This window comes from Labrus mixtus, chromosome 8 (assembly GCF_963584025.1).
Source record: "Labrus mixtus chromosome 8, fLabMix1.1, whole genome shotgun sequence".
Lineage (NCBI taxonomy): Eukaryota > Metazoa > Chordata > Actinopteri > Labriformes > Labridae > Labrus > Labrus mixtus.
In genome coordinates, this window is record NC_083619.1 from 22,555,180 (window position 1) to 22,566,890 (window position 11,711).

The 11,711-nt window shown below is 42.1% G+C and overlaps 1 protein-coding gene across 2 annotated transcripts; it reads right to left on the minus strand.

Annotated features, from left to right (window-relative positions):
* Positions 1-605: 605 nt before the first annotated feature.
* Positions 606-5,847, minus strand: LOC132979423 (transmembrane protein 200C). Of its 2 annotated transcripts, none has more exons than XM_061045196.1 (2): positions 5,695-5,847; positions 606-2,807 (listed from the first exon to the last, which is right to left on the minus strand). In XM_061045196.1, the coding sequence occupies exon 2, from the start codon at positions 2,772-2,774 to the stop codon at positions 1,206-1,208; it is 1,569 nt and encodes a 522-aa protein (XP_060901179.1). In that variant the 5' UTR covers positions 2,775-2,807; positions 5,695-5,847; the 3' UTR covers positions 606-1,205. The 2 variants fall into 2 exon arrangements, with proteins under 2 accessions (XP_060901179.1, XP_060901180.1); XM_061045197.1 differs by lacking the exon at positions 5,695-5,847 and adding an exon at positions 5,534-5,656.
* Positions 5,848-11,711: the final 5,864 nt, after the last annotated feature.

Consider the following 11,711-nt stretch of genomic DNA (forward strand, 5'->3'; position numbering starts at 1 on the left):
GCATCATATTGCACCCAAATTTAGTGTTGTATGCAAAGAAGCACATAAAGCAGATGTCAAACCAAGGGGAAAATCTAAACAAAGAAAGTCCTGAAACATTATCAAAAGAATATATTTCCATTAAGTGCATGACGGAAATGATGCTATTGCAGTTGTCAACTCTCAACCTAGATTTGTCACATTTTTGCCAAGTATTGCTGGTAGTGGTTCATTTTGGTTAATCTGCTTACTGAGACACAATAGTTCCTGGGTTTTTGCTTTAAATGTTCAACTGTATGGATTTACTAATCCCCCGCCTGCTTTAATAACAAGGCCAGCAATCAAAAAGACGGTTGTAAAGGTCACTTATAGATTACTGGTCTCAGGTCCGTTAGCACACCTAGTGTAGCATCAATACCGATGCCCTCTTTTCCAGTAATGAGAGACGCTACTTTAAACAGGTAAACAAACCATCTGGTTGCCAAACTTCATCACTCATAGACCGTTTTCATCTTCTCAATTTAATGTTTTTCGTAATTCCGTTAAAATGATTGTGCGCAAACAGGCAATGTTGCATTTGATGCGTTTAGTCTGACATCACACAGAGACACCTACTAGACGGGACAGAAGGTGTTACAGGCAAGTTTATTCAACCATAAATGCTTCATATAAACAAGTGTGCACAGAGGGGAGACCTTGTCCTCAAGGACCTGTTCCTAAACCAAACTCTACCTGAGATTCAATTCAGTTCACCTTTTTCACGTGGTATTCACATAACAATGTAGAGAAACAAAACTAGACTATTTAGTTTTCTGTGGCATGTGTCGATGCTACAGTACAACATGTCAGACAGCAGGTCTCAGTGACGGTTTTGGCAATTCTACAAGCTACAATGTTTGCCTTCATACAAAAGAAAAGTAAAGTCTTATCTCATCAGATTTTATTTTTTTTCATACAAATCTCTTCTAAATCTTCTTACAAGTCTTTAGTATTGCTCTTGCTACATTGAAAAAATAGAAAAATTACATCTGAAGTTTGAGCGGTGGTTGTGGTGTTTATAAAGAGCTTGGCTCTTGATTGTTCATGGCTATGTTTCAATAGTCCTTAGCTGCTTACTCTCCATGTTTCCTTGCCTCTGTAATGGCCAGCTTCACATAGACAAGAAGGTAGGAACAGAAGAATAAGACATCAAAGAGTTTTAGAGGCTCATCAGCAAAAATAGGAGTCTAAGATTCTGCAGAGGTACACGATGTCACTGCATCGTCCTCTCCCTGAGCTACTTCCACTGGTGCCATCGAAGCTGCTGCTGCTGTGTCTGTTGCTACTTCATGTTCTGTGGCCATTAAAGAAGGGTCTGTGTCTGGGGCTTCGAAGGACTCTCCCCCCAGATCAGCCAGTTTGATGTAGCCCTTACTGTTGGAGCGCTCCAGACGAGGGCAGCTGAAGCGCCTGCCTCTCTCGCCTTGACGACACACAGTCACAGACAGGCTGCAGCGCCGTACAGACCTGGGCTGATCCGTGAGGGAGTTGAGAGACAGCCGTGACCCCATCGCCCTGGCAACAGGTGATGGAGGAAACAGCTGGGTCCACTGTGGTTGGGGCTGAGCCTGTGGCTCCCCCTGTTGGTCAGCTATGTCTATGGTTGTTTCCTCATGGCTCTGATGAGGTGGGGGGGAATCCACCGTCGAAGCGTCCTTCTCCTTTGCATCCATCCAGTCCTTCTGGCTGCTGCTGGGTTGTCCTTCCTCACTAATAGTTGCAGCAGCTGCCTCAATAATGACCTCTTCCTCTGAGTGTCTCTCTGACTTGACCCTCTCAGACTCCTCCACCTCACAGTTGTTCAGTTTGATCACAGGGAGGGTGAAAGCGTTCACAGAAGAGGTTACGATGGAGGTGGTCTCCCACTGCCGGGGTTGTGGGGCCTGCTCGGTGTTGTTGCTGTAGTCCCTGTAGATGCTGTAGACAGTATCCGTAAAGGTCTGGACATCTCTTGACCAGCTTCGAGGTCTGCTGGCCAATGACGGGCGTCTTAACACCTCATCAACGACTAACTCACCATGGACGCCGAGTCCAGTAGAGGGCCATGAGCTGCGAGTTAGCATCCCACTTGCAGGGAAAGACCCAGACGGGCCTTCAGCATTCCTTGCCTGGGTGTAATTCACCAAACCATTTAGAGGCGAGTACTCCTTGGACCGTATGCTGTGCAGGTCTATAACAGTGGAGTAGATATCCCTCAGGTTAATAATTTTGGTTTTCTTGTCCCGGTTCTCATGGAGGACTGCATTAGCGCAGATGAAGAGAAAAATGCCAATTCCCATCACCAGTGGTCCAAAGACTTTCAGATTGTCCGAGTACAGGTAGTTATCCAGGAAGTCACACAGGAAGCCACAGTTGCGGGAGGGTGTACTGCTGTTGGAATGGCTCTGGTTTAACACCTCTGCCTGGCTGAACACAGGTTTACCACTGGTCAAGTTGGTGGAAACTGGCTGACCTTTGGAGAAGCTCATTCTATTGGCGTGGTATACTCCAGTTCTGCGACGTTCCTGGTACTGCTGCTGGTTCTGGCTTGGCCAGTAGCCCAGCACAGCCATGGAAATCCCAACCATGAGAACTACAACTCCAACACCAGCCACAAAACCGGCCGGGGAGCACAGATTGAGCTTCCCTTTCACCACGACTATGTCATTCTTCTTCTTTTTCCTGGATTTCCGCTTCCTTTTGTTTTCCGCCCGGTTTTTGGAGCGGAGGGAGTCCTGGCGCCGATTCATGCGCAGTAGACCACCTGTGGCTATCATGGTGGTGATTCGACTGCAGGCTTGTCACTTAACCTGGCAGGACAGAAAAAAAAGAAAAAAGAATACTATTAAATTAATGTTTCACACGATGAGCACAAGGTTTAAACTGTCAGCGAGAGCAACAAAGTTCATTTCACGAAGAGATTACAGATCTAATCCAGATTTGTAATACAAAGCAAGATTATCTGCAAAACTGGCAAACCACACAACGGCCCATGGATGATTCTGTAACAAATCTTTTGTTAACTTGTGAATGATTTTATCATATGCAACACCACACTACAAAATAAAACTGAAACGTAAAGGGCATCAAGGTGTACAAATCTAGTTTTGGTACTTTCAGGTTTTAAAAATCTTCCAACTTCCTACTACGAGTGCTCTGATATAACAGGACTAGTTTATATCACAAGTGATATTGTGTTATGTATCGGTTTGATTTTGATGCGTCTTCTGTTGGTATAATAAGTGGGTGAGACTTAGAACACCATGATGCCACATTTTACAGACTCTAATCTTTATTGAGCAACACTTGAATTAAAATCTAATGACAGTTGGTGACTTGTTGTCAATCAAATGTGAAGAACAACACCTCACAGTCCGGACAATGCAGTTACATGTGTTTTTACACTTTTTTAGAAATTAATGTTTAACATCAAAGATAACTACTTATTAGGGGCTTAGTAATCTCCCGTCGTAAAACTGATTGGTTTCTTTGGCTAAATGTTTCTTTATGACAGATACTGTGTTACTCCAGCCCTGTGTCTGAGATTATCCTACAGCAAGAGTATTGACATCTTCTTTTTGCACGAAAGGTAGATGCAGTATTAGTCATCAGATAGTCAGTAAACCAACAGATAACATCTTTCTGCTGCTACTGGATCTATAAATACAATGATGTAAGCGAAACAGAGATGGATAGCCAAGTTGACAGTGCTGGAACAGGGAGGAGTGATATTTATCTACACTCAGCTGTGCCGGTGTGACACCAGCCGATGAAAACGTAATGTGTCCAGACAGGAGGCCAGCAGGCATGTTCTCGCCACCTCGCTCTTCCTTCTTTACTCTCTCTCTCTCTCTCTCCTGCTCTCCACCCAAATCCATATCACCACCAACCAACGCAGCTGTGCTTCAAAATGACAGCGTCCTTCACAAACACGGCACGTCACAAAAGGAAAATATGAGCCATTAGCAGCTTGTTTACACACCAACACTCTCTGCAACTGAATATGTTGCATTGCTTTTTATGACTAAGCAGCGCAATAGTGGAAGCAGTTGTCCTATGGGCAATGACGCCAGCAACACTGATCATGATTACAGTACAAACATCTGCCGATGAGTTTCAGCCACATGTGGGGAAGAATAATTGCAGAATAAGGCTGATTACTTTGACTCTAGCATTCCCACCTTGATTGTGCTTTGGAGCCAGGTATTTAATTTGACTAATCACGTCTAATTGTGTTTGACTTAGGGCTTAGGTTCATGAATAACTTATTGCACAAATTCCTTTCAGAGCTGCAGTTAATAAGAGGCTTCCAGTGGCTGCTCTGGGTGTTTATCTCGCAGTCAAAATAATGATGATGAAGGCCTTTAAGGAAAATGCTTTTATGATTCAAGTTATTACAAGCAGTTCCAGGGGAAGTGGAACACGGAGCTCTGCACCTGAGCTTTGAGCAAACAGCACACCGGCGTTCAGCTGCTGTTTATGACGACTTTGTCAGTATATCACATCCAATAAGCACTCAAATGCCGCCTGGGCGAGCGCAAGTCAACCTGCACAAGAGCTGATAAAGCGTGGGCGGACCTCTCTCTGTGTTTGGAGAGAGGAGGGCAGCGGGCACGTTGACCAATAGTGGGTGCGGACAGGTCGGGCTGTTTCTCTGTCTGCGGTGCTGAACAGGAAGCTGCCAACTATCCAGCTTGTCTCTTACAAAAAAAAAAAAAAAAAAGAAAAGCTGCTGGTCTGGCAGGATGGAGAGGAACGAGGCCGGCTTTTTTTTTTTTTTTTTTTTTTTTTTTTTTTACGCTCAGTCCTCACCGAGCTTGCGGGGGCGCAGATTTTCGCGCAATGTTGCATGAGTAATCGACTGTTGACATTACGGCGCATCTGTTTCCCTTCTGTTGGAGAAGCCCGTGAAGCAAATGTGCTGTTGTGGAGTTTGGAGGTGCCCTGAAAATGTCCAGAGCCACAGCGACACATCTCGCCCCAAACACAAAGAGAACACACGGATTTTTTTTTTTTTTTTTTTTTTTTAGGCTCAAAAGGTGCAGGCAGATGACAAAACATGCACCTCTATCACGGCCTGACGAAGCCCATGCTTTCATAACTAACGCTACAACTCGACGCTGTGTAGTAATAATTGCACATTTATTCAAATGCACGAAGCAAGTCTCTGAATTGTCTTACTAACCTACAATAAAAGGATTATTCACGACAGCATCGCAAACTTTAGCTAATAGAACCACCTCTAAAATAATGCTTTCTTTTGTACTTTATGCCTTTCATATGCCTATTCGACAGATGATGTATCAGATATGTATGGAAAGCCCCCAAAAATGTCCATCACATTGTTACAAGATGATCCTTTTAATCTCACGGATAAAAGTAGGCTTCACGGACTGGAGTGCGCATAGCTCCAAGTACACCGCCTTCCCGACATCAAAACTCTTGTCCGTCGATTAATTCCCGTTTAGAATAACAACTCCGCAACTAAACCCATCAGCCTCGCAATAAAAAATACTTCTTAAAACCATTGCTTTACCTCGATACCAGCCTCTGAGGAGTCAAAATGGAATCAGACGCGACTGCAAAGCACAAAAGACGCTCGGATATTCCGCTGGAGGCAAAGACAGGAGAAGAACTGATCGGGAGGGGAAGGAAAAGACACACACAAAAAAAATCCTAAAACAGCAAGTCTCTTACCAGAAATCGCTGATTGGCGATCAAGCATCTTCAAAGGCGCACTCCTCGTTTAGCTGTGCATGTCGTGGTGCGCCACTTTGGTGCCAAGGCTGGAAGAGTGGTTTCCAGTTGAACGCAGATTCACAATAGACCGGCAGGGGCGGGCCAAGTGCGTTTCCATTGGTGCTGATTATTGGGCAACGTGAAGAACGAGGGCTGCTCAGGACATTTATCATCCTTTAGGTTGTACTCCAAATGTTTCCAGATGTGGTTTTTCACTCCTGATTCGTTTACATATTTGGACACTAAAGCAGGATGCTGCTGATTACACTTGATTGTCTCTTACACAGAATGTCATTGGCATTTTCTGCAACACTCTGTGGTTTCTGCACAAGGATATGGATTTTTTTTTATGCCATGCAGCAAAAGGAAGGGGAATGCAGAGATCTCTTATTTATGCAAAGGCTTCTCATACATAAGGGAATAAAGAGAATACATGCATGGCTGTGTTATTGGTTTCATGTTAAACACGAGGACACACAAAACACACTTAAACACATACATTCATATTTTCATACATGCAGTGCTGTCCTCTCCCTACACTTCTCCCTTGGGTTAGATTGCTATAATTGCCTGTATGCTGCGTCCTCGTGTTTAACAAAATGAAATATGACAGAGTCCAGATGTGTTTCACTGATGTGAGACTGGAGACAGAGGCAGCAGCTCTGTACTGGGCAGGGGATGGAAGCAGCATGAATAACAAAGCTTAGCGCTGATGCTCCAGAGAGCTCACTGCAAATTTATGACCCAGAAATGTGTGGTTCTTTTTTTGTTTGTTTGTTTGTTTGTTTATGGCATAAATTAAAGGGAGGAACAGAGGAACTCCAGTTTGTAATGCGGCATTTGGAGTCGGAGTATACATTGACATGGGGAATAATCCAGGGGTTTTAAAAAAAGAAAAACTGTCTTTAATCCATGATGATACTGAGGGCGGTGGAGGTCTGGAGCAGCTTTTAGTTAAGCTCATGTGATATGTAGGAAGACACAGTGAGTTACAACAGATGTTTCTGAGTTACTGACACGGGCTTATAACCTCATGAAACTTTGATACTGTGAGCAAATGCAGCAAATCTTCCAAAACATGCTTTCTCAATATAACTGAGCCTCAATAGCAGTATAATTGGCTGGGATCGGTAATATAATAATATGTAAATCATGATTGAATATGCACGAGCCTATCAAACCTGTACATTTATTGTCAAGTTGTTTAATCACTGCAAATCATCCACTTGAAAAGGTCTTATTGCTCTACCCGTAAAATGACTGGATTCCACTCCAACATAAACTTCTCTCCTTTTGTGTCCTTTTATTTTGAAAGTTAGTTTTCAGCAGTCAGTTAGCGTGGTTCGCTGTTAGTTTGTTAGCTGCCAGTTAGGCTATCTTTGTTAGCTGGAAACGATCCATTAAAAAAAAAAAAAGAGAAAGGAGACACAAGGAGTTTGTGTTTGAGTGGAATCCATTATCTTATGGTATGATATCCTATATGTTACTGAACCACTTGACAAAGGAAAGAACCGGCTGCCTCTTTGGAATTGTAGAAAATCCCTTTTGGGCAGTTTTGCAGCTTGTCAGATTGTCTCTCTTTGTTGGAGCAGCGTGTTACCTGGTGGCCTGCTGCCCCTCAGGCTGTGTGTGTCTTTTAATGTTCGAGGTGGACTTGCACTGTGAAGACTAATCCCTTCCGGGATCCCTTGTTTCATGATTCTTCTTTTGACTGCAGATTCTGTGTACCAAGTCAAATACTTAATCGTTCTATTTAATAATTACTATTTCAAATAATTTAACAGTATATTTCATTCATTTAACGAGTCTACATCTGTACGCTACCTTGAGTTTTATTTTGATGTTTGATGTTTTTAAAGCTGTAGATTTACTTATTTATGTTTATCTCTATTTTTTCTAATCCTACTAACAAGCTGACATCACAATGATAAATTGTATAACGTTTTAGTCTAGATGTCAAAAAATAAGGCAAGGAGGTTCATCACGGGGCTTTGTGGAAAGTCCAAGATGGTGGATGAAACAAACAAGTCAGACACTCTGAGAGTTTTTTTGCCTTTATATGTAATGCTACATGTAATTGGATGTATGAGTGAAAAAGAACATATTGACAAGCAGTGAAGAATATGAAATAGCCTCATGACGTGCCCCCCCCCCCCTTTCTGCTCGCGTTGGTGAGTTTTTCTGACTATTATCAGCTGAGCAGGTCACCGCTACTTCACACAGAAATGTAACAGGGCACTGCAAGGGCGGGATAAAATCCTGGGTACAGTCAAGGTGAAAAACTTGTGGATCTCCCACTGAAATTCAGGGTTTTGAGTGTAACTCCAAAAGTGACGTTTTCAGATTCTGTCATTTGTCCAACCAGCAGTCCAAGACCGAAGACACTTCTTTACTGTCATGAGTAACAATGAACAGAAAGCAAATGCTCAACTTAATGCAGCTGGAACCAGAACATAAAAAGCACACAGAAATGATTATTGATTATTAACAGTTGATGATTCTGTCACTGCTCTTTACCATCTCAAAATTGCAGTATTAATGGTGTATCTTTTATCAAGACTCCCCAATTACAAATTTGTGAATCTGCAGATTTTCGACCAACACAAAACACAAGTCAACTAACTCCCTTACTGCCATCAACCACACATCAAATCCCCCCCTCATTATGTCATAGTCAAGAGATTATGCTCCCTCAACAGCTCTTGAACCCAATCATTAATCAGTGTGAGAACCCACTCACAGATTTACAACAAGTGTAGCTGCGTCTGTATTTCAGATTTCATTTGCCCCCTACAAAATGCCGTCTGGGTCTCTCTCCAATGGATCTGTATTTATGGTGGTTATGTGTGCTGTGCCAAGTATGGTGGAATGACCTGTTATGCAGAATCTATTCAATATATTAGAGAAAAGAGTAAGAAAAAAAAGTAATTCCTTAGTCTTTTCACAATGTAAGTCTGTGGATAAATCCGCTGGTTATTGGCCATCATGCAGAGAAATGTTGAAGTAATTGCTATCTCATTGTTATAGGATGTTTAGTTTCCACGGCCTGCAGGTGAAAGAGTACCAGAGTGCAGACTTTTGCAGAAGCTGCAAAAAGGAGATAATTCTGCAGATCTTATTTAAAAACTTGCCTTAATGACTTTACGCTCACATACTTAATCATTTCTTATCAGACACCCCAAGGTAATTAAACCCAGCTAAAGCATGTTAATGAAGTGGGAACTCTGTGCCGTAGAAAGAAAAAGGATGGAAGGTAGTATGGATAAAAAGAAAAGAGGGATGTAAAAGACAAAAAAAAGAGAAGACAGACTGGAAAGATACAAGGATTTCGGTTATGTCATACGCTCCTTAAACCAGGTCTTTCATGTTTGGGGAGGGGTGTTGCCATCCACACTGCAGCAGTAATTCAATAATTCAATTTATTCCTCCATGATCATATCATGTCTGTCACGGTTATTTAACACACCGCTCCTCCCATCCTGTCGGCCTTGGATGATGTGTATCCCATGTGCAGTATTTTTCAAGCTATAGGAGATTTGCTCCTATACCATTTTCTGATGCTTATCAAAACATTCAGTAGATCATCCCTCACACATGCAGGCATCCCAGGAGACGGTGCACCACAGTGAGGCTGTAGTGTCAAAAATAGTTCCAGTGGTTCTCCTTCTGAAATCTACCCGGCTGTGTTACTGCTCATATCTGCAGAGCACAGAACATAAAAAAAAAAAAAAAAGGACATTCAAGCCATTTCACTTTATCCTCGAGCTTCCTTTCCTTGTCAGACTCTCTTTTAGTTTACAATGTGCTGGTTAATAGCAAAGACATATATCTGAGGCAGCATCCAGAGCTGCAGGGGGTTCATTTAATTTCTCGAGCTGGCTAATTGGGAAAGTAGAAAGTTGAAATGTGGGCTCAGCGAGAGATCAAATCCCTCCAGGAGATGTCATTATTACAGCCTTGGTTAGTGCAGGAGTCAGGGGGCTTTGCACTTGAAGAGATAAAAGCCTCGCTCCCTTCTGAGGCCTTTGAAATAAAGACATGGTTTTGTGAGAGCTTAAACAGATGTAAGGGGGTTGATGGGCTATCAATTAAAATGAAAACTACTGTGGTCCAAGTCGTTGAGGGGAAAAGAATATGCTTCTCATCTCGTTGGCTGTAAATGACAAGGCAACCATCCATCCTGTCATATTGCTGACAAGTGCACAATAATGTAAAGGCTATCTTTAAATATAAAACAACTTTCAAAGTGTATATCTGAAGCTCAAGCCATTCCATGGTCACAGCTTCTTCCTACCTGTGAATGCGATCAAAGCCGCTAAGCCCCCTCCACACCCACAGGAGAGACCTGCTGGCCGTTTCATTTGACTGGTATCTGAATTTCCTACATTCCTTTATGCTTACATGTTTTATAGCACACACGCTTTATGAATGATCATTGTTTAAGTCACAGGTCACATAACATACTTCCTGATATGTCTCAGTTAAAACTTGTTCTAAACAGGGCGCTGGTGGTCTAGCAGTTAGGACGCGCCCCATTTTCAGAGGCTATTAGTCCTCCAAGCAGGCGACCCAAGTTCAAGTCCGACCTGTGGCTCCTTTCCTGCATGTCATTCCCCACTCTCGCTCCCAATATCTTACTGTATCCACTGTCCCATCTTAATGAAGGCAAGAGAACCCCCCCACCCTCAAAAAAACAATAAAATGAAATGAAACCAATAATAATGATTATAAAAAGTTTTCTTAGCTTCGACACTTGTAAAAACATCTGTTGGTAGTTATTCCATTCCATTGTGTAAAACTATCAAAGTGATTGTGGTAAATCATTAGCAACCTCACTCAGTGATAAATGGCTGTCATGTGAATATCTTTAATTGTAGATGAAAACAAATGCTTCTCAAAAGATGTAAAGGTTTTATTTCTTTTTTTTGCTGGGGGACTAGCTGTGGATAGATATGATTTGACGCTAGAGGGTGTATACACAGCTGGAGAATTACTTGTGGGACTGACTCAAATAACCCTACATATTGAAGAAACACATCCCTGTGTGGAACAGCACGGCTGACTGATGTGTTTTTAACTGTGTTTGAGACATCTATGAAGCAGGAGAGCAGAGAAATAAGATAAATCAGGCTTTGGAGACCGATTCAATACTTGTCATTGGGATTGATTTATTGTTTGTTTTGTTATTTAGATTGAAGAAAATATAGATTAAAGAAATGTATCATTTAAAGCCTCCTTATTGCTTCTAGGTCAAACCTACACTGTATCCCTGTACCTTTGCAGAAGCCTACGTACGTATAGCCTCAAAAATGGAACTACGCAATGGAACGACACAGACCGCAAGCCCTGTGATTGGCTACAAGTTTATTGTGTCTACTCTAGTGTGAGATATGAACAAATTTCTCAAATCTGTTTGCTGAAATGCGAAAATATGGAACTGCATTTCCTTATCCATGACTCATAGTGGTCGAACAAGTGCAAAAAAAAAAAAAAATTCAAACTCCTTCGATGTCTCCTATCTTTTCTTCTTTGCAATAATTACAGTATAATAAACTGCTGCTTAATACCTACATAGTTTCCTGTACACAAAAACAGAGAGTTTGCAGGAAGTGGCAACCATTAGTGTTGAAAGATGAATCCAATGGGGAAGTGTAAAAACTGAAGTTGCTTGAGTGTCCGCCTGAGGCTGCCTCTAAGAGACCCAGAAGTCACAATCACATCCCATTCAAAAATGCCCATTTGTACAGCAGAAAATAACACGTTAACAGCTTGGTAGCAAAAACAATTTCGCTCTGATTAGTTATTGTTAGTACGAATTTTCATGAATTCATACATTTTGATAACTTTGTGAATGAACCATTTAAATCTGTCTACCCTCTAAGAGTAATAACTCTTCTGTCAGGTTCAAGGTGAAACCACATCTATGTAAGGCATCTCATGGCAGCAGAGTTATATTTGTTTTGGAGCCAACTGTC

Coding starts and splice junctions, on each gene's coding strand:
- LOC132979423 (XM_061045196.1), bottom strand. CDS start 2,774: ATGATAGCCACAGGTGGTCTACTGCGCATGAATCGGCGCCAGGACTCC.